Genomic DNA, 23,823 nt, shown 5'->3' with positions numbered 1-23,823 from the left:
AAAGGAAAGGAGCAACCAACCTAGATAGCATATTAAAAAGCAGAGACATTACTTTGCCAACAAAGGTCCATCTAGTCAAGGCCATGGTTTTTCCAGTGGTCATGTATGGATGTGAGAGTTGGAGTGTAAAGAAAGCTGAGTGCTGAAGAATTGATGCTTTTGAACTGTGGTGTTGGAGAAGACTCTTGAGAGTCCCTTGGACTGCACGGAGATCCATCCAGTCCATCCTAAAGGAGATCAGTCCTGGGTGTTCATTGGAAGGACTGATGTTGAAGCTGAAACTCCAATACTTTGGCCACCTGATGCAAAGAGTTGACTCATTTGAAAAGACCCTGATGCTGGGAAAGATTGAGGACAGGAGGAGAAGGGGATGACAGAGGATGAGATGGTTAGATGGCATCACTGACTTAATGGATATGGGTTTGGGTGGACTCCAGGAGTTGGCGATGGACAGGGAGGCCTGGCATGCTGTGGTTCATGGGTCACAAGGAGTCGGACACTACCGAGCCACTGAGCTGAACTGGGATTCCATCACTTCCACTACCTTTGTTTATATTGATGCTTCCCAAGGCCCACTTCACTTCACATTCCAGGATGTCTGGTCTAGGTGAGTGATCACACCATCGTGAATAACTAGGTCGTGAAGATCATTTTTGTACACTTCTTCACATTAGCTATTATTTTTTCTCCTTTTAATTAATATAATCAAACATTGCAAAGAAAAGAGTATCATCAGTTGGTTACTTATAAAATAAGAAAATTACCCTATGTTTCTTACTTTCAGAAGAATGATTACATCTCAAAAAGGATAAAGACAATATGAAAACTGAATAAGAAAGCAGATCAGTAAGTATAAAAACCTGTGTAAACTAAGTATCTGTGTATTTAAAACACACAAAAAACTCTACAAGAAATAAGATATGTGCCTGTTTTCAAACAATTAAATTCTTCATCTTACCTTCCAGCCAGTTACACTGAAAGTCTTTCCAGCACTTCCTATGGTTATTGTTCTCTCCCACATACCTGGGAAAGTGGCTGAATAGCAAGAAAAGGGGGAAAACGGTTAGTTAACTGCTTTATAATCAGTCTACACTCAGTATAATCTAAAACCAAAAATGCCTTATAATATAGGCAGTATAGTTATTTCAATAGGTTTTTAAGAGATAATTTAGCTTTAACCCAAACTCAGCTGAAAATGTTACCAGGCTTGAAAACACTTAAGTGGCAAAATTATCTCCCAGGGCAGGAATGGTCAGAAGCCCCAGCCGCCAGCACTCCGGGCCGGTCCAGTGCAGCGGTCATCGGAGCAATAGCACCCGGCGTTCAGTGTTAGTGGTAGCTGGGGGCCAGCACGATCATTCTGTGGCACAGTTTTGGTTGTGGTTCTGGTAGTGTTTAGCTCACCTCTACTCTGTCCATTTTCTGAGTCTATTTCTACAGGATTCCTAGGGCAGTGGTTCTTAAAATACATTTCCCACCTAGCAATATCAGTATCACTGGGCTAGTCATTAAAAAGGCAAACTCTTGGATCCTCAGAAACTCTGGGGAAGGCCCAGCAATTTGCAGGCATGTGCAAGAGTGAGGGTGTGTATTTTAGAAATAGCACACTGAGATATAAATCCATGACATATAAGATATAAGGTAGCTAAAGAAAGTTCTAAAATATAAACATATGCAATTTCAGCCTATCATGAAATATCTGTCAATACTTATAAAGGTAGGAAAGCCATATAAATTGAAAGAGTTACCATTGTATTCTCTGTGAAACCCAAAAAAAAATCCCAAAAGGACAAATGAAAAAAATATTTAGAGGGTCCATTCAAAGACAGAATATTCTAACATATATCCTCTCAAGTTTTGAGACATTTCTATTCTTCCAAAATATTCCAAAGGACATGGCATGTCTTACTTTTCTATTTGACCACAGAAATATCTGAACTATGTATAAAGCAGAGTATCACTCCCTTTAAAGTAATAATATATATCCCAAATCAGGAACATCCATTATTAAGAACAAAAATTAGAAATAAATTCTTTGAAAATAAGAATTACCCAAACTAATACAAACCTAGCATGTTTTAACAATAAGTTAAACATGAAGTAAATAAAAACTATGTACACATCAAATGTAGGTTACATTCACAAAATATCAAAACTAATTAAAGTATTTAAAAGCTAAGTATTTTCTTGATGGCTATTTTGGCCATATAAAAGTGAATTTTTTTTTTTTCTTTCAAGGAGTAAGATGATCAGCTAAATAATTTATGAAGAATTCTATACTAATTTTCCAAATATCAAGGGATTAGTATATAAATACCAATGTATTAGTATAATCTCTTCCAGAACAGAGGTTTCTTTTGTTGAATGTAATGTCATTTTACTGAAACCTGGAGACACCATATGAGTCAAGAATGTGACGCAGTATGAACAAATTCTACAATTCCAATTAAAAGGGTCACAAGTAATTTAAAACATGGAGAATGAAGTGGCAACCCATTCCAGTATTCTTGCCTGGAAAATCCCAGGGACAGAAGAGCCTGGCAGGCTACAGTCTCCGGGGTCACAAAAGAGTCAGACATGACTTAGTGACTAAACACAGACACACAAGTAATTTAAGAATATCTAGATAAGCATGTCCTCTCCGTCTCAGAGATTTGGGGAGCTACAGAAGTTAAACAGAGTAGATGACCACAACACTGCATGTGAATATAGTAAAAGAAAAAAAAAAATCTTTACAGATCTGATGATTTAGAAAAACCATATCTAGTTCCAGTACTGCTAAGTTTAGCCTGCAGTTATATATGAAAGGCAACTGGTCTTTGCACTTCTCATGTATGACCCATCCTCCTTAAATCAACCACAGCAGCTATAACAGTTATTCACAGGCGACTTAGGCTTCAATAGAAGTCAGATAAAGATTAGAGACATGATGAAGAGTACAAGCCACACCTGGGAAAACTGTCTCTGTGACATGAAGGTGATGCTAATTTCATGATGTGTGGCCAGAATCTTATTGTATTAAAGAGTTACTATTGCACTCTGCAAATTGATGGAATAGCCATTTCTTATCTTTCATGTAACAAAGGCCACCGTATTTAACAGACTACATTTTCACATGTTTGCACTCTCTAAATAATGAAATAGAATGAATAATGAAATGAATAATAATGATAATGAAACAGAAATGAATAATGAAATCATTTTTTTCTTGTTTTAACATCCTGAGTTGTTACAACTAAAAAATCTGAGTTAAAAATATATGTCTTGATATCTTTAGCAAATAATATCACTTATACTTTTACCATGAAGTATTTATAAGGTTTAAACAATAAGTTTCAAGATCATTTAAAGCAATATTTTGAATAGAATATTGCTAAACTGAGTTAAATAAAATTTAAAAGCTTTGAGTTATTTCACAGACATGAACATTTGTAAAATGTACAAAATGTTAAGCATAAAATTATATTTATTCATTAGATAGATGCCTCTTCCTCTCTCTACTTAATCTTAAAAAAATTATCAAAAAATGTAATTGTCCATGTTGGCTTGATTTTCAACTGGGGAGTAATTAATGACCTGAGGCAGAGATCATCAACAAGATATGGGAAGGTGAACTCTGATGCAATTTTGACAAATAACAAAATGGGCTGTGCTAAGATACCATACCTTACAAATGTCTGGCCCTCTTTGTTTATATATTCTCCCTTAGAAGATACACTGCCTTCCATGTGTTCCACTATCAACAAAATTTTGATGACTGTCAAAAATAAATCCCTTCACAATTTGATCCTGGCAGTCAGGCCTATAATTCTACTTGTCTGTAGACATCTCCTCCCCTATGTCTCAAAGACACTGAAACAGCATCAGAAGCAGGAATTTCCTTTGCTCAGCTCTTCCCACAGGCCTGTCTCCTTCCATTTCCATCCCTGGTTAAGGCCTCATCACTGCTGAGTGGTCCAGGCTAGAAATCTCAGAATCATGCTTGCCTTCCCACCTTCAAATGCTATATTCTGTGCCCTACAGTTTATACTTCTAAACAACCCCAGCGTATGATCTCCACTGCCAGGGCATCTGACTTAAAATCCTCACCTGCAGCTGGTTCTTACCTTTATAAAACAAATCCAATACAGAACCAATTACCTTGCCTCATCACACCTTGTCATTGCCTGTTGTAGCTGTTCTCAAAGTACGCTCACTCGTACCCTGATGATCAAATTAATTATTGAGTTTTTTTAATAGAGCTTGAAAAATTCAACTTTAAGTTTTCCACAGAATTTTCTTTAGCGCTTCAAACTGCTACTGGTTATCTCAGTAGTAAAGAACCAGCCTGCCAATGCAGGAGACATGGGTTTGATCCCTGGGTTGGGAAGATTCCCTGGAGAAGGAAATGGCAACCCACTCCAGTATTCGTGCCTGGAAAATCCCATGGACAGAGGATTCTGGCAGGTTACAGCCCATGGGGGTCACAAAAAGAGAGTTGGACACGATTTAGTAACTAAAACAACAACTGGTTATCTGATGGTTATCTGATGGTGAATGGTTATCTGATGGTGAATGCTACCAATAATGAAACAAATGAGCATCGGGAAATGAACAATAATGGCAAAAATCAGAAAAACTCAGATGTATTTATTTCAATAACACTTTGTTACAGGCAAACACACACAGATTTGGGATCTTTATATTGACTTCTAATTATTGAATTTCTGTTAAGAAAATTACCTCTAAAAAAAAAAAACAAAAAAAGAAAATTACCTCTAGCTTCATGATGAAATACAGTATATATTGTCACTAATTCATCATATGAACATTGTGACTTCACTATACTCTATCACTAAAATAAAATAAAAGTTTAAGAACCATTGGCTCCCTCTCAATGAAATTTAAGTTCTTTATATTCATATATAAATTCCTTCAGAATCACCCTACTCTTCCATTCTCATCTGTGCCAGTTACTGCAACACACTCTTATAAGCCAGTTAAGTATATCTTGATCTTTCATGCCGTCTCACCTTGGTACACAAGTTTATCTGAGAAGAATTTTCTTTCTACTTCTCTGACTAAGTCCATCTTTTGCCCACTTTGTTGATCTCCTCTGCGTCTCCACAACAGTTTGTAATTTACCATGGATAATTATGATGTGTGCAACAACTATTTATGTATAAGTACACTAATTTTAAAATTTATTGGTTCCTGACAGTGATATTAGTTATTCTTCCCTCACCCTTTCATACTTACTATTCATTTTATTCAACGATTATTTTCTGATTGTCTACCATGCACAAGACCCTATTCTGGGAACTAAGGATTCAGAAGAGATCAAAACATTTAAAAATCCCTACCTCCTTGCAGGTTAGAAGTAAAAATATACAGATCCTGATATTTGTTATACAGGAAAACACAGGACAGAAGGGTTTTCCTGGTGGTCCAGTAGTTAAAAATCTGCCTTGCAATGCAGGGGACATGGGTTCGATCCCAGGTCCGGGAAGATCCCACATGCCTCAGAGCAACTAAGCCTGTGTGCCATAATTACTGAGTCTGCATTCTAGAGCCTGTGTTCTGCAACAAAAGAAGCCACTGCAATGAGAAGTCCGAACACCGCGATGAAGAGTAGCCCTGACTCTCTCCAACTAGAGAAAGCCTGAGTGCAGCAAAAAAGACCCATCACAGCCGAAAAAACAAAACGAAAGAACAGAAAAGGGACAAAGAAAATGCAGAGAGGTTTAAATCTTAAATGTTGTGGTCATAAAATCTGAAAACTGAATAAAGACCCCAGGGAGGTGACTCTGAGTCGTTTGGATATCTGAGGGAAAAGTGTTTCCAAGTATAGGAAGGGAAAGTACAAAGACCCAAAGACTGAAGCACAGTTATACCCCCGTAGCTGATATAAGTTTGGATCACCCCAGAAGACACCATGGTATCTGTGAGATGGCCTGGGTGTGTGTGTGTACACTCAGTCACTTCAGTCATGTCCAACTCTTTGTGACCCTACAGACTATAGCCCACCAGGCTCCTCTGTCCACAAGATTCTCCAGGCAAGCATACTGGAGTGGGCTGCCATGCTCTCCTCCAGGGGATCTTCCTGACCCAGGGATTGAACCCGCATCCCCTGCATTGCAGGCGGATTCTTTACCACTGAGCCACCGGGGAAACCCGAGATGGAGTAGAAATGGTGAAATCCATTGCAGCAATACCTTACTGTCACAGCAATTTCTTTCCTGTTCATCTGGCATTTCAGCATTTCCCTTAGTAGGGACAGACCAGCTCAGGAATAAGTAAGTTCCCGATGTCTTATATATGAAGTAATAGCTAGATTATTGGGGGGAAAAAAAAAGCTAAGAATAAAGGCAAAAGTACCACTTCTCTGGTTTCCTAGTTGTATCCTGTGATCTAAAATCTCGTCTCCTAAGTTTGTACTGCTTGTCCTTCAACCTGTTCATAAAACCACTCAAACATCATTCATTCAAGTCCCATTTTTAAATGCTCACAGACATCTATCCATTATAAAGACTATTCTAAAGCTGTTCTGGGATCCTTTCCAATCAGATATTCCACGTGTCCAAACACATTTAGATCTGTGACTCTACATAATAATTGGTACCTATTTTAAAATGCTTATTTCCAGTATATACAAGCCATTCATAAACCTCATCACTGATGCAGAGTGTGTCATATTTGATGCAAAGGTCGGCAATTACTTGGAGTTCCTCTTTGGTATACACCTACACATATGAAAGGAAACAGAAGAGCAGAGCCAGTTATTCAACGTGTGAGAGAATGACGGATCAGAAGACGTACAACGAGATCAAAGACTCACCTTGCCAAGTGGGTTATGCGGAGTATTTAGTATTATAGCTTTGGTTTTGGAATTAAATTTGCTTGCCAGTTCTTGAGGATCTAAGGTCCAGTCAGAACTAGAGCATTTTTTCCCATCAACAGGTTTCTAAACACGAAGAATGAAGATGTGATTTAATTCAGTTAATTCATGTTTGCTGTATTATAAATAAATAACCTAATAAGGAAAAAAAAAAGTAGAGAAAGGCATGGCAAAGGTAACTTAATAGATAACTAACAAAGGAAAGAAACAAAAATAACTAAGATTTATATCTGCCTTAAGAGCCCAACAGGACTTGAGTCCCATGCTCATACCTGTTAAATGGAAACATGAACTCTGTCAACATTAACAGCTGTAAAAGTGCCTAAATTCCTTCAGAGGAGCCAGCTATATGGTTATGGTTAACACGTCTTATTATGGTTAACAGCTATGATTAACACGTCTGACTCTATAAGGCTAATAGAAGATTCTGTGATTCACCTTAGTGTGTTACTTGTTTTAATAAGATTTTTTAAAAAGACAATGAAACTATACTGTATTCCTAAAGATAAAAGTAGAGTAAAAAAACCAGAACACTTCATTCAGAATTCAGTAAGTATTTATTGAACACCCAGCACATACCCTGGGATTCTCAGGGGGTTCAATAGTAAAGAATCAGCCTGCCAAGCAGCAAACCGGAGTTCAATCCCTGAGTCAGGAAGATCCCCTGGAGGAGGAAATGGCAACCCACTCCACTATTCTTGCCTGAAAAATCCCATGGAGAGAGGAGCCTGGAGGGCTACAATCCGTGGGGTCACAGAGTCAGCCACGACTTAATGACTAGACCACCACCAGCACATACCCTGCACTGTCCGTCACTGGGGACCAGAGCTATAAAAGTGAGTCAGAAGTGGCCTCTGACCTGGTGGTGCTCAGTCAGTAGGGCAGATACATAACCACAAAAAGTAGTATCACATACAATGCAGAAGCTGTTACAACAGATACATGGCAAACATATGATGAAGTAATCAAAGTTACCTTCAGTCATGGTAGAGATATATAGTAAATCCCAAAATGTAATTAAAGTAGAAACTTTATTGGCAACAAAGTAATTGGCATTTTCAAAACTTTTTAAAAAACGTAAATCATAGGGGCAGACTTACACATCTCAGGGGAACAAAAACAGGCGTTGCTCCAGCCATTCTCACCATGGGCTCATAGCAGTCATAGAAAGGCACTATCACTATGACCTGGAATCAAACCAAATAACAAATCTATCAATAATTAATCCATTTAACAAATACTGTGTACGTACTATGTGTTGGGCACTATACAACATGCTAAGATGCAGCAGTGAAGAAAGCAGGCTTTGTCTTCACACACCTGAGTGAAAAAGACCTTGGGAACAAACTTGTCAGGAGCCTTGATTGGACCCTTTGATTTCCCAGGGAGCTCTGTGGATAGGCTTGCAGTGGGACTCTTCAAATTGTATGCAAAATTTTCTACATGCATAGGTTTATTTTGCTGGAGTAAGAGTCCATAGCTCTCATTACATTCTCAAAGGGATGATCTAGCCAAAAACAGTGAGTTTAAATTTCAAATTAAAAAACAAACGATCAGTGGCAGAGCAAGACCAGAAGGAAAGAGAGGACTGCAGGGATGCTCTCTGTTATGGAGTAGTAATTTCTAAGTATTATCCTGAGAGAAGAACAGGGAAGCCTGGCATGCAACAACAGTCCATGGGGTCACAAAGAGTTGGACACAATTGTGTGACTGAACACAACAAAGACGTTTCTCTTTTTTTCAAAAACATCCCCAAACAAAGACAGAATGCAAGAAGACAGGATGCTACCATTAATGTCTGACACCCACAATTTCCCTCCAGGTGACTTACATCTGGATTCTTTTTTCCTAGCTCCTTTGCTCCTACAAGGTCCTGGAGGCTCCTACAGGCTCTCTCAACCTACTCATGGCCTGTCTCTCAGGTCAGTGGGCCAGACCAACCTGTTCTGCAATATGCCAGTCTGGACCTAGTATCCCTGACCTTTTGCTTTTCTATAATGAGTTTAAACACATGATTTATATCCATTGTCGACATTCACTTTTTCTCTTTTTTACACACAGCAATACTTCACAAACATTTATTATTATTTAGTTTTAATGTATTGTTTTAATGGCTATTTGAGAGTCTCCTGAATTCTAGGATAAATTTTTTATAGTTTGTGTAAATAACAGTACAGTGTGAATTAGTGACTGCACAGTTTCTCCATTTTAGTGCTTGTTACTGCTAGACTAAAGAGTATTATAAACACCTTTTATGGTACCTTATTATATATATACATGTATGTATATATATATTCAAACTGCTTTTGAAAAATCTGGCAACAATGTATAATTTTACAAGTCTACACTTAAATTGAAGAAAGTAGGGAAAACTACTAGACCACTCAGGTTCTGACCTAAATCAAATCCCTTACGATTATACAGTGGAAGTGAGAAATAGATTTAAGGGACTAGATCTGATAGACAGAGTGCTTGATGAATTATGGATGGAGGTTCACGACATTGTACAGGAGACAGAGATCAGGACTATCCCCAAGAAAAAGAAATGCAAAAAAGCAAAATGGCTGTCTGAGGAGGCCTTACAAATAGCTGTGAAAAGAAAAGACGGGAAAAGCAAAGGAGAAAAGGAAAGATATACCCATTTGAATGCAGAGTTCCAAAGAATAGCAAGGAGAGATAAGAAAGCCTTTCTCAGTGATTAATGCAAAGAAATAGAGGTAAACAACAGAATGGGAAAGACTAGAGATCGCTTCAAGAAAATTAGAGATACCAAGGGAACATTTCATGCAAAGATGGGCTCAATAAAGGACAGAAATGGTATGGACCTAACAGAAGCAGAAGATATTAAGAAGAGGTGGCAAGATTATACAGTAGAACTGTACAAAAAAGATCTTCATGACCCAGATAATCACAAAGGTGTGATCACTCTTCTAGAGCCAGGCATCCTGGAATGCAAAGTCAAGTAGGCCTTAGGAAGCATCACTACAAACAAAGCTAGGGGAGGTAATGGAATTCCAATTGAGCTATTTCAAATGCTAAAAGATGATCCTGTGAAAGTGCTGCACTCAATATGTCAGCAAATTTGGAAAACTCAGCAGTGGCCACAGGAGTGGAAAAGGTCAGTTTTCATTCCAATCCCAAAGAAAGGCAATGCCAAAGAATGCTCAAACTACCGCACAGTTGCACTCATCTCACACGCTGGTAAAATAATGCTCAAAATTCTCCAAGCCAAGCTTCAACAATACGTGAACCGTGAATTACCAGAAGTTCAAGCTGGTTTTAGAAAAGCCAGAGGAACCACAGATCAAATTAACAACACCCACTGGATCATCAAAAAAGCAAAAGAGTTCCAGAAAAACATCTACTTCTGCTTTATTGACTATGCCAAAGCTTTTGACTGTGTGGATCACAAAAAACTGTGGAAAATTCTGAAAGAGATGGGAATGCCAGACCACCTGACCTGCCTCCTGAGAAATCTGTATGCAGGTTTAGAAAGCAACAGTTAGAACTGGACATGGGACAACAGACTGGTTCCAAATAAGGAAAGGAGTACGTCAAGGCTGTATATTGCCACCCTGCTTATTTAACTTCTACGCAGAGTACATCATGAGAAACGCTGGGCTGGATGAAGCACAAGCTGGAATCAAGACTGACGGGAGAAATATCAATAATCTCAGATATGCAGATGATACCACCCTTATGGCAGAAAGTGAAGAAGAACTAAAGAGCCTCTTGATGAAAGTGAAAGAGGAGAGTGAAAAAGCTGGCTTAAAGCTCAACATTCAGAAAACTAAGATCATGGCATCTGTTCCCATCACTTCATGGCAAATAGATGAGGAAAGAGTGGAAACAGTGGCTGACTTTATTTTTTTGGGCTCCAAAATCACTGCAGATGGTGATTGCAGCCATGAAATTAAAAGACAATTGCTCCTTGGAAAGAACGTTATGACCAACCTAGACAGCATATTAAAAAGCAGAGACATTACTTTGCCCAAAGTAGTCAAGGCTGTGGTTTTTCCAGTAGTAATGTATGGATGTGAGAGTTGGAGTGTAAAGAAACCTGAGCGCCAAAGAATTGATGCTTTTGAACTGTGGTGTTGGAGAAGACTCTTGAGAGTCCCTTGGACTACAAGGAGAAACAACCAATTCATTCTAAAGGAAATCAGTCTTGAATATTCATTGGAAGGACTGATGCTGAAGCTGAAACTCAAATACTTTGGCCACCTGATGCGAAGAGGTGACTCATTTGAAAAGACCCTGATGCTGGGAAAGATTGAAGGTGGGAGGAGAAGGGGATGACAGAGGATGAGATGGTTGGAGGGCATCACCGACTCACTGGACATGAGTTTGAGTATACTCCGGGAGTTGGTGATGGACAGGGAGACCTGGCGTGCTGCGGTTCATGGGGTTGCAAAGAGTCGGACACGACTGAGTGACTGAACTGAACTGAACACTAAACTGCCTTTAAGTTTGTGTTGGTTAAATTCATGGCACCTAATTATCATTCTAAATTTCTACTTTTTACTATTTATATTTCCTGTTCAAGGCCTGTCTCACTGGAGTCAATGGAGGCCCTTACATTCTAAAGTCCCTTTGTTTGTACTTGTCATCTAATTCACACTGAATATTTTCTATACAACATGCTATGTTAGGTGTTGGGTATTGTGGAGGACAAGACATGAGCCAGGAATATGTTTTCCTCAAGTTCATTAGACTGTGATATTCTTAGGGACTAAGATGACCCATCTTTGCAGCCCTGATGAGACACAGTGCCTGGTATGAAGTGAGAGCTCAATGAAGGAAAGGAAATGGGGGAGGCAGCGAGGTGGAACTGAGAATATACCTGACACTCTTCCCTGAAATTTCCTTATTTTTACAATGGAAATGACTCCCCTCTCTTTTTGAAGAATATTGACTGAGCACTCACTATTTCAAATGCTGGCTCTACAACAACAAACTAATTTTCCTGGAACTTAAATTCTACAGAGAGAGACATAATAAATAAGAAACAAGGAAGTAAATTAGATAATTTCAGATAGTAATAAATATTATAAGGAAAATAATAGGCCCATATGATGCAAAGTGATGTGTGTGGTTTCAAAATATTAGATAAGTTGATAAGACAAGAAGAATAGAGAAAAGAGGGCAAAGGGCTGAGCCTTGGGACACACCAACAGAGTGCAGAGATGGAGGAAGCAACACAGGAGTAACACGACCGAGGCCTGAGCTGAAACTTTCAGCTATTTTACAGGAATAAAGTAAATTACATACATGAGTGTATGACTATACTTCCTCACCAGGATTCCTTAAGTAACTTATTGTTTGGCCGAGCAGAGGGAACAGAGATATAAAAGAAAAGGTAATACAAAGTCACAGAGGTATCTTTCATAAAGGAGGTACAGATACAGTGCTGGCGGGGTGGGGGTGGTTCAGGACTTCCCTGGTGGCTCATTGATGAAGAATCTGCCTGCCAGTCCAAGGGGATACAGGTCCGATCCCTGGTCCGGGAAGATCCCACGTGCCCTGGAGCAGTGAAGCTCCTGCACCACAACTACTGAAGCCCCTGCTCTGCAATAAGAGAAGCCATCACAGTGAGAAGCCCACACACCACAACAAAGGCTAGCCCCTGCTCACCACAGCTAAAGAAAGCCTGCACTGAGCAATGAAGATCCAGTGCTGGAAGAGTTCAAAGGAGGGAATTAACAATACAGATCACGGCAAATATTCATTCCTCAGACTTGGCTTACCCAACACCTCTCTGGAGCTTTCTGGACTTATATTAGCAGAGTTCATCACTTCTTCCTCTCATCACCATGGTAACTTACACATTCCCCACCACTGCCTATCACAGTGCATCCTTCTGTATCTGTTTACAAATCCATCTCTTTCACTAAACAGGGAACCTCTTCCACATAGAAACAGTCTTTTTAAAAAATCTTCTCTCCCACATTGTCTAGCACACTCTCAATAAATTTTGAATAAATGGAAGGGGTGAGTAAATATGAAAGCAAGGGTACTGGAATGATAAGGGTACTGAGGAAGCAGGAGCAGAGCTACTGAGGTCAGTGCTAAAGTGGGTTTTATATCACCTCACTAAATAAAGAAGTCACTCAGTTGTCTTGTTATACATCCCTCACATGGTACTGCTAACAATACAGGGCACAAAAAAACAGTGACCAAATACTTGTTGATTGAGTTTTAAAAGTTGTTTTAGCAGCGAAAACTAAGATTCATCTTCCCATACTACTGCTAACCTCTTTTACCTGCCCTTATGTAAACAGGCAGTAAACAGAAGAACAAACAACATGCAACAAAAGTGAATGAATCTCACAGACAAAATGATAAATGAGAGAAGCCAGACTCAAGAGTATATACTGTATGATTCTATTACATCAGGTTAAAGAGCTAGTGAAATGAATCTCTGTTGACAGAACACAGAAGACTGTTACCTCTGGAGACTACAGACTAGGAAGGGGCAAAAGGGAGCCTTCCGGGTTGCTGGAAATGTACTATATCTTCATCTGGTTTGTGGTTACAGGGAGACAAACATGCACACATATAAACATTGACTAAGTTGTACTTAACAGTTTTTTGTGAACTTGACTGCATATGTACTATATTTGAAAAATACTTAAAATAAAAAAGCATTAAAAAAGTGAAAATAAAAGCAAGACAAATGATAGTGATTAATACAGGCAGCATGATAATGTTAATATACTTACTTCATCCCCCTCATCAATCAATCCTTGAATGGCATTAAAAAGAGATCCATATGCTCCTACAGTCACGAGGATTTCTTCATTTGGATTGATTTGATTTTGATAAAACTTTTCATACAGGCAGGACAGAGCTTTCACAAGTGATGGATGACCCTGTTGAGTGAAAAGGAAGAACAAACCCTTGGATTTAATTATGAGACCTACTTCTTTGAGATAGTTTGGCTCTGAAATGTTAAAAATTTTTAACATTTAGGTTTTACAATTCTCTAACGTGTATTTTTATGGCAACAAATTTAAAAAAATTGTTCCCCTTATTTTCAGAGGGTTCCTGAATGAATGGTCATGATGATTTGCTAATGATTAAAAACTTCCCTATTAAATGACTGATTTTTGAATACAAAATTTCAAGGTATCAGCTTTGTTATCTGATATCTTGATATCTGTTTTTTTCTGCCCAGCGTCTGCATCCTCTTTTTGCTTTCAGTAACCACCCTGATTTTCAGTCATTTGTAGAAAATATTAGTAAAGTGTCCAAGTGCAGGTGTTATGACTTTGTTAGGAAAGCACCCAGCTGTGGAGTAATAAACTGGGTCAGGATGCAGGAGAAGAGGGAGATTGCTTAGATATACCCTAGGTTGGTGAGGTAAAAGAGTATGGCTCCTTCTAAGTTGTCCATCCCAGTTCATACAAAGAAAAGGAGGAAGTTTTTTGTTAAGGGTGTATTTATTTGTCATCGTTTTATTTCTTTTGGAACAGTGGCATGTATGTCCCAGAGCCTCACCTGGTTAAAATCAATAAAAGTGAAGCCAGAGCACATTTTTCATATTTGAAATTAGGAAGTATTATAGTATTAGAGAAGCTGGTTGTAATTAGTAATAGAAGGTCAAAAAATATACACAAATTGTTGAAAGAGCAAGAGATAGTTGTCACCCCTCCCAGAAATCCAAAATTCTTTGAATGCATATTAATACTAGGTTTAACAAATTCTAGCAAAGGGTGATATGAAAGCAACTATAAACACTATACATCTGTCCTTATAGTAACAAGGATTTGTGTTTACATTTTTTAATTACAAAGTGACTCATGATTCATGTAAGTAAAATGAGGCAAAAGATACATAAAGAAAAATTATCTTTCCTCAAAATCTCTTATTTCCCATGCCCTGAGGTGACCAACGTCCACAGCCTGCTGACACTGCAACCCCATCCCCACTGCTACACAAATATAAACACACACACATTATATACACTCATATATATTCACAAAAGCTGGAAAATATACGAATGATGGGTATGGGTATGTTCCAAGAAAACCTCACTTACAAAGTCAGGGATTGGTTGGACTTGGCCCATGGACCATAGCTTGCCACTCTCTGCCATGGGTCAATTTAGGGAGAACTGACACCTTAACATACTTAGTCTTCCAATCTATGAACATCATATATCACTCCATTTATTCAGGTATCATTGAATATCTCTCAACAAAGTGATGCAGTTTTCAGTGAACAAATATTGTATATATCTAAAAAAATCAGTTCTAAATTTCAGTGTGTTTGGATACTATTGTAAATGGCATTTTAAACAATTTTATTTTATTTTATTTTATTTTTTTCTTTTTTCTGGCTATTTGCTTTTTTTTTATTTTTTTATTTTATTATTATTTTTTTTTTATTCTTTGAATCAGCCATGGATTTACATGTATTCCCAATCCCGATCCCCCCTCCCACCTCCCTCTCCACCCGATTCCTCTGGGTCTTCCCAGTACACCAGGCCGGAGCACTTGTCTCATGCATCCCACCTGGGCTGGTGATCTGTTTCACCATAGATAGTATACATGCTGTTCTTTTGAAATATCCCACCCTCACCTTCTCCCACAGAGTTCAAAAGTCTGTTCTGTATTTCTGTGTCTCTTTTTCTGTTTTGCATATAGGGTTATCGTTATCACCTTTCTAAATTCCATATATATGTGTTAGTATGCTGTAATGTTCTTTATCTTTCTGGCTTACTTCACTCTGTATAATGGGCTCCAGCTTCATCCATCTCATTAGGACTGGTTCAAATGAATTCTTTTTAATGGCTGAGTAATATTCCATGGTGTATATGTACCACAGCTTCCTTATCCATTCATCTGCTGATGGGCATCTAGGTTGCTTCCATGTCTGGCTATTATAAACAGTGCTGCGATGAACATTGGGGTGCACGTGTCTCTTTCAGATCTGGTTTCCTCAGTGTGTATGCCCAGAAGTGGGATTGCTGGGTCATATGGCAGTTCTATTTCCAGTTTTTTAAGAAATCTCCACACTGTTCTCCATAGTGGCTGTACTAGTTTGCATTCCCACCAACAGTGTAAGAGGGTTCCCTTTTCTCCACACCCTCTCCAGCATTTATTGCTTGTAGACTTTTGGATAGCAGCCATCCTGACTGGCATGTAATGGTACCTCATTGTGGTTTTGATTTGCATTTCTCTGATAATGAGTGATGTTGAGCATCTTTTCATGTGTTTGTTAGCCATCTGTATGTCTTCTTTGGAGAAATGTCTGTTTAGTTCTTTGGCCCATTTTTTGATTGGGTCATTTATTTTTCTGGAATTGAGCTTCAGGAGTTGCTTGTATATTTTTGAGATTAATCCTTTGTCTGTTGCTTCATTTGCTATTATTTTCTCCCAATCTGAGGGCTGTCTTTTCACCTTACTTATAGTTTCCTTTGTAGTGCAAAAGCTTTTAAGTTTCATTAGGCCCCATTTGTTTAGTTTTGCTTTTATTTCCAATATTCTGGGAGGTGGGTCATAGAGGATCTTGCTGTGATTTATTTCGGAGAGTGTTTTGCCTATGTTCTCCTCTAGGAGTTTTATAGTTTCTGGTCTTACATTTAGATCTTTAATCCATTTTGAGTTTATTTTTGTGTATGGTGTTAGAAAGTGTTCTAGTTTCATTCTTTTACAAGTGGTTGACCAGTTTCCCAGCACCACTTGTTAAAGAGGTTGTCTTTTTTCCATTGTATATCCTTGCCCCCTTTGTCAAAGATAAGGTGTCCATAGGTTCGTGGATTTATCTCTGGGCTTTCTATTCTGTTCCATTGATCTATATTTCTGTCTTTGTGCCAGTACCATACTGTCTTGATGACTGTGGCTTTGTAGTAGAGTCTGAAGTCAGGCAGGTTGAATTCCTCCAGTTCCATTCTTCTTTTCTCAAGATTCTTTTGCTATTCGAGGTTTTGTATTTCCCATACCAAATTGTGAAATTCTTTGCGTCTAGTTCTGTGAAAAATACCTGTTGGTAACTGATAGGTATTGCATTGAATCTATAGATTGCTTTAGGTAGAATAGCCATTTTGACAATATTGATTCTTCCAATCCATGAACACGGTATGTTTCTCCATCTGTTTGTGTCCTCTTTGATTTCTTTCATCAGTGTTTTATAGTTTTCTATGTATAGGTCTTTTGTTTCTTTAGGTAGATATACTCCTAAGTATTTTATTCTTTTTGTTGCAATGGTGAATGGTATTGTTTCTTTAATTTCTCTTTCTGTTTTTTCATTGTTAGTATATAGGAATGCAAGGGATTTCTGTGTGTTAATTTTATATCCTGCAACTTTACTATATTCATTGATTAGCTCTAGTAATTTTCTGGTAGAGTCTTTAGGTTTTCTATGTAGAGGATCATGTCATCTGCAAACAGTGAGAGTTTCACTTCTTCTTTTCCTGTCTGGATTCCTTTTACTTCTTTTTCTGCTCTGATTGCTGTGGCCAAAACTTCCAACACTATGTTGAATAGTAGTGGTGAGAGTGGGCACCCTTGTCTTGTTTCTGATTTCAGGGGAAATGCTTTCAATTTTTCACCATTGAGGGTGATGCTTGCTGTGGGTTTGTCATATATAGCTTTTATTATGTTGAGGTATGTTCCTTCTATTCCTGCTTTTTGGAGAGTTTTAATCATAAATGAGTGTTGAATTTTGTCAAAGGCTTTCTCTGCATCTATTGAGATAATCATATGATTTTTATCTTTCATTTTGTTAATGTGGTGTATTACATTGATTGATTTGCGGATATTAAAGAATCCTTGCATTCCTGGGATAAAGCCCACTTGGTCGTGGTGTATGATTTTTATATGTGTTTGGATTCTTCAGGAATTTTGTTAAGGATTTTTGCATCTATGTTCATCAGTGATATTGGCCTGTAGTTTTCTTTTTTTGTGGCATCTTTGTCTGATTTTGGAATTAGGGTGATGGTGGCCTCATAGAATGAGTTTGGAAGTTTACCTTCTTCTGCAATTTTCTGGAAGAGTTTGAGTAAGATAGGTGTTAGCTCTTCTCTAAATTTTTGGTAGAATTCAGCTGTGAAGCCATCTGGTCCTGGGCTTTTGTTTGCTGGAAGATTTTTGATTACAGTTTCGATTTCCTTGCTTGTGATGGGTCTGTTAAGATCTTCTATTTCTTCCTGGTTCAGTTTTGGAAAGTTACACTTTTCTAAGAATTTGGCCATTTCATCCAAGTTGTCCATTTTATTGGCATAGAGCTGCTGGTAGTAGTCTCTTATGATCCTTTGTATTTCAGTGTTGTCTGTTGTGATCTCTCCATTTTCATTTCTAATTTTGTTAATTTGGTTCTTCTCCCTTTGTTCCTTAATGAGTCTTGCTAATGGTTTGTCAATTTTGCTTATTTTTTTCAAAAAACCAGCTTTTAGCTTTGTTGATTTTTCCTATGGTCTCTTTAGTTTCTTTTGCATTTATTTCTGCCCTAATTTTTAAGATTTCTTTCCTTCTACTAACCCTGGGGTTCTTCATTTCTTCCTTCTCTAGTTGCTTTAGGTGTAGAGTTAGGTTATTTATTTGGTTTTTTTCTTTGTTCTTGATTGTTTAAGCCGTGTTATTTGCTTATGAAACCTTCCCCTTAGCCTGCTTTACAGTGGTCCCATAGTTTTGGTTGTTGTGTTTTTCATTTTTCTTCATTTTCTATAACATATTTGATTTCTTTTTTTATTTCTTCTATGATTGTTGGTTATTCAGAAGCGTGTTATTTAGCCTCCATATGTTTGAATTTTTAACAATTTTTTCCTGCTAATTTGAGATCTAATCTTACTGCACTGTGGTCAGAAAAGATGACTGGAATGATTTCAATTTTTTTGAATTTTCCAAGACCAGATTTATGGCCCAGGGATGTGATCTATTTCTGTGGAGAGATTCTATGTGCACTTGGAAAAAGGTGAGAGTTGATTGTTTTTGGGGTGAAAATGTCCTATAGATATCAATTAGGTCTAGCTGCGCCATTGTGTCATTTAAGGTTTTTGTTCCTTGTTAATTTCTGTTTAGTTGATACTATCCAAGTGAAGTGGTATTAAAAAGTCTTTCCCCACTATTATTGTGTTACTATTATTTCCTCTTTCATACTCGTTAGTGTTGCCGTACATATTGCGGTGCTCCTATGTTGGGTGCATATATATTTATAATTGTTATATCTTCTTCTTGGATTAATCCTTTGATCATTATGTAGTGTCCTTCTTTGTCTCTTTTCACATCCTTTATTTGAAAGTCTATTTTATCTGATATGAGTATTGTGACTCCTGCCTTCTTTTGGTCTCCGTTTGCGTGAAATATTTTTTTCCAGCCCTTCACTTTTAGTCTGTATGTGTCTCTTGCTTTGAGGTGGGTCTCTTGTAGACAGCATATATAGGGGTCTTGTTTTTGTATCCATTCAGCCAATCTTTGTCTTTTGGTTGGGGCATTCAACCCATTTACATTTAGGGTATTTATTGATAGGTGTGGTCCCATTGCCATTTACTTTGTTGTTTTGGGTTCACGTTTATACAACCTTTCTGCATTTCCTGTCTAGAGAAGATCCTTTAGCATTTGTTGAAGAGCTGGTTTGGTGGTGCTGAATTCTCTCAGCTTTTGCTTATCTGTAAAGCTTTTGAGTTCTCCTTCATATCTGAATGAGATCCTTGCTGGATACAGTAATCTAGGCTGTACGTTATTCTCTTTCATTACTTTCAGGACGTCCTGCCATTCCCTTCTGGCCTGGAGGGTTTCTATTGATAGATCAGCTGTTATCCTTATGGGGATCCCTTTGTGTGTTATTTGTTGTTTCTCCCTTGTTGCTTTTAATATTTGTTCTTTGTGTTTGATCTTTGTTAATTTGATTAATATGTGTCTTGGGGTGTTTCGCCTTGGGTTTATCCTGTTTGGGACTCTCTGGGTTTCTTGGACTTGGGTGGCTATTTCCTTCCCCATTTTAGGGAAGTTTTCAGCTATTATCTCCTCGAGTATTTTCTGATGGCCTTTCTTTTTGTCTTCTTCTTCTGGGACTCCTATGATTCGAATGTTGGGGCATTTCACATTGTCCCAGAGGTCCCTGAGGTTGTCCTCATTTCTTTTGATCCTTTTTTCTTTTTTCCTCTCTGCTTCATTTATTTCCACCATTTTATCTTCTATTTCACTTATCCTATCTTCTGCTTCCGTTAGTCTACTCTTGGTTCCCTCCAAAGTGTTTTTGATCTCATTCATTGCATTATTCATTTTTAATTGACTCTTTTTTATTTCTTCTAGGTCTTTATTAAACATTTCTTGTATCTTTTCAATCTTTTTCTCCAGGCTATATATCTGTAACTCCATTTTGTTTTCAAGATTTGGATCATTTTTATTATCATTATTCTAAATTCTTTTTCAGGTAGATTCCCTATCTCCTCCTCTTTTGTTTGACTTGGTGGGCATTTTTCATGTTCCTTTACCTGTTGGGTATTTCTTTGCCTTTTCATCTTGTTTAGTTTGCTGTGTCTGGAGTGGGCTTTTTGTATTCTGGAGGTCTGTGGTTCCTTTTTATTGTGGAGGATTTACCCCGTGGGTGGGGTTAGACGATTGGCTTGTCAAGGTTTCCTGGTTAGGGAAGCTTGCGTCAGTGTACTGGTGCGTGCTATTTGATTTCTTCTCTTTGGAGAGCAATGGAGTGCCCAGTAATGAGTTTTGAGATGGGTCTATGTGTTAGGTGTGTCCTTGGGCAGTCTGTATGTTGACGTTCACGGCTATGTTCCTGAATTGCTGGAGAATTTGCGTGGTATGTCTTGCTCTAAAACTTATTGGCTCTTGGGTGGTGGTTGGTTTCAGTGTAGGTATGGAGGCTTTTGGACAGTCACTTATTACTTAAAGTTCCATGTAGTCAGGAGTTTTCTGGTGTTCTCAGGTTTTGGGCTTAAGTCTCCTGCCTCTGGATTTCAGTTTTATTCTTCCTGTAGTCTCAGGACTTCTCCAACTATGCAGCACTGATAAGAAAACTTCTAGGTTAATGGCGAAAAGATTCTCCCCCGTTAGTGACACCCAGAGAGGTTCACAGAGTTACATGAAGAAGAGGAGAGGGAGGAGGGAGATATAGATGAGCAGGAGGAGAAAAAGGGGAACTCAAGAGGAGAGAGACAGATCTACGCAGCTGTCTGTTCCCAGAGTGTTCTCCGTAGCCCAGTCACCTACAAGGATTCACAGAATTGGATTGGGAAGAGAAGGGGAAAGGAGGAAATAGAGGTGTTCTGAGGTAGAAAACAGAGAGTCAAGATTGGGAGAGAATAATCTTTGGTTTAAAAATAGGGCTTCTCTTTTTTTTTTTTTTTAGGTTATAGTGTGTTGAAAATGAAAATTAAGGAGTAGTAAAGGAGTACTAGAGGACTTTAAAAGAAATAAGAGGAAAAGAAAAATAGAAAATAGAAGAGAAAAAGGAAAGAAAAAAAAGAAGAAGAAAGAAAAAAAAAGAAAAAAAGAAAGAAAAAAAAATTTTTTTTTTCCCTAGTTAAAAAAATCGTAAAAATCTATGGAAATGAAAGTTAAGGAGTAATGGGGGTGTAATAGGGGATTTTAAAGGAAAATAAAAGAGAAAAAATAAAAAAATAAAAAATAATAAAAAAGAAAAAAAACAAAAAGAGAAAAAAGTAAAATTATATCTAGGAGTTTCTCTGGAGCTGTTGTGGTCAGTGTGGGTTCGGCTCAGTTTCAGATAGCTCCTCGTTCCAGCTTACACTTCTCGATATCTACAGGCCCCTTCCGGTGTAGTCGGTGTTTTCTAGAGGGATTTTAATCTGTTGCACCAGTCCCTTCTGAGGCGGTTCCCTTTGTTTATTTGGCTTCTGTTTGCCGGTCTCTTCAGAGCCTCATTTCCGCCCTGACACAGGCGGGCGGAGGTGGACTCTTATTCAGGTAGCTAGTTCCGTCGCTCTGCGGGGCAGGGATGGGCTGGGGCTGCCGGGAGGGGCTGGCGCTGCGGGGATGGGCTGGCCCTGCGGGGGCGGGCTGGCGCTGCCGGGAGGGGCTGACGCTGCTTTCTCCGTCTGCGCTGCTCAGGCTTCCGGCTGTTCTATATGGAGTGCACCCGCGCTGCGCGAGGTTCCAGCCCTCCGGTGTTCCACAAAAGCGCAGAACGAAAAGCTGCGCCTGCCCTCTGTGCCTTCCCCGTCAGAGCGGTCCAGGCAGCCAGGGGCTTGTTGGGCGCACTCTCCCCAGGTGTGGTGCGCCCACTCCCTTCCGTGGACCCAGTCTCAGTTTCCGCTGGCGCCAGTCGGGTGCGCGCGCCTTCTGCTCTCCGCGTCCCCAGCCCCAGTCCCCACCCGCGCAGGTCGGGTGCCTGCGCCCTGTGTCTCGCCGCGACCTTCCCCTCCCCCCTGCCTCCTGCCTCCTGCGGGGCTGGGCCGGTCCGCAGCCTGCGAGCTCTTCTCTGGATTTTCTCGGTCTCTTTGTTCTGCGAACGGCCGGCAGTGTGTTCGGGCCGGTTAATTTACTCTCTCTCCTTTGGTCTCCCACAGTTCAAGTTGGCAACTCACAGAAGCGCCCTCCGATTGCCCTCAGGGCACTCAGGCCCGGACCCTAGTCCAAGCAATGCCACCTAAGATTCCCTTCCCGGGACGGATCTCCGTCCTTAGCTCTTTTGTCTCTCCTTTAATCTTTTATATTTTGTCCTACCTCCTTTTGAAGACAATGGGCTGCTTTTCTGGGTGCCTGATGACCTCAGCTAGCGATCAGAAGTTGTTTTGCGAAGTTTGCTCTGCATTCAGTTATTCTTTTGATGAATTTGTAGGAGAGAAAGTGGTCTCCCCGTCCTACTCCTCCGCCATCTTGGCTCCTCCTCCGAAAATATGTTTTAAATGTCATTTTATAGTCAGTTAAACAGGGTGGTAAAAACAATGGTGAGGTATAAGTAGACAGAAGCAGAAAGTAGACCAGCAAAGGTGAGGAAGACAGATATGAGGGGAGAAGGGTAGGGAGATGTAGACTAAATACCATCCCTCAAAGCAGGAGAGGAACACACACTGAAAATGAAGTTGATTAAGAAAGTCATTTAGAGAGAAATTTTACAGTGTCCATCTAATATTTATGTGCCTAAATCTTTAACCCAGCAGCATTATTAATATTTCTGAGTATCTATACTATAGAAATACTCATGTAGGTATGCAGGGGTGCTTAGTGAAGCATGTTTATAACAGCAAAAACTACGTACAAATTAAATGTTGAACAGTAAGGAAATGGTTAAATAGGTAAGAGTACATTCGTTCAAAGTTGGGAAAGGAGTACAACAAGGCTGTTTATTTAACTTATATGCAGAGTACAGCATGTGAAATGCTGGGCTGGATGAAGCACAAGCTGGATCAAGACCTCAGGGAGAAATATCAACAATCTCAGATATGTAGATGATACCACTCTAATGGCAGAAAGTGAAGAGGAACTAAAGAGCCTTTTGATGAAGGTGAAAGAGGAGAGTGAAAAAGCTGGCTTGAAACTCAACATTCAAAAAACTAAGGTCATGGCATCTGGTCCCATCACTTTATGGCAAATAGATGGGTAAAAAGTGGAAGCAGTGACAGATTTTATTTTCTGGGGCTCCAAAAGCACTGCAGACAGTGATGGTGACTGTAGCCATGAAATTAAAGGATGTCTGCTCCTTGGAGGTAAAGCTATGACAAAACTAGACAGTGTTTTAAAATGCAGAGACTCACTTTGCTGACAAAGGTCCGTATAGTCAAAGCTATGGTTTTTCCAGTAGTCATGTACTTATGTGAGAGTTGGACCATAAAGAAAGCTGAGTGCTAAAGAATTGATGTTTTTGAATTGTGGTGCTAGAGAAGACTCTTGCGAGTCACTTGGACAGCAAGGCGATCAAACCAGTCAATTCTAAAGGAAAACAACAAAACCCACTGCAATGTTGCGAAGTAATTAGCCTCCAACTAATAAAAATAATTGAAAAAAAAAAGCCTACAAATAGAA

General features: G+C 39.0%; 1 protein-coding gene across 2 annotated transcripts in view; it reads right to left on the bottom strand.

Annotated features, from left to right (window-relative positions):
* KYAT3 (kynurenine aminotransferase 3) overlaps positions 1 to 23,823 on the bottom strand; it is a 94,961-nt gene that overhangs the window by 18,664 nt on the left and 52,474 nt on the right. For both annotated transcript variants that reach the window (XM_043460745.1, XM_043460747.1), the window contains 5 exons: positions 13,600 to 13,749; positions 7,978 to 8,064; positions 6,818 to 6,943; positions 6,602 to 6,722; positions 959 to 1,035 (listed from right to left, as the gene is read on the bottom strand). In XM_043460745.1, the coding sequence (XP_043316680.1) occupies positions 959 to 1,035; positions 6,602 to 6,722; positions 6,818 to 6,943; positions 7,978 to 8,064; positions 13,600 to 13,749 (561 nt within the window). The remainder of the gene's footprint in view (positions 1 to 958; positions 1,036 to 6,601; positions 6,723 to 6,817; positions 6,944 to 7,977; positions 8,065 to 13,599; positions 13,750 to 23,823) is intronic.

This window comes from Cervus canadensis, chromosome 2 (genome assembly GCF_019320065.1).
Source record: "Cervus canadensis isolate Bull #8, Minnesota chromosome 2, ASM1932006v1, whole genome shotgun sequence".
NCBI lineage: Eukaryota > Metazoa > Chordata > Mammalia > Artiodactyla > Cervidae > Cervus > Cervus canadensis.
Note: the sequence above shows the minus strand (reverse complement) of the source record. Positions and strands in the feature narration are given on the sequence as shown.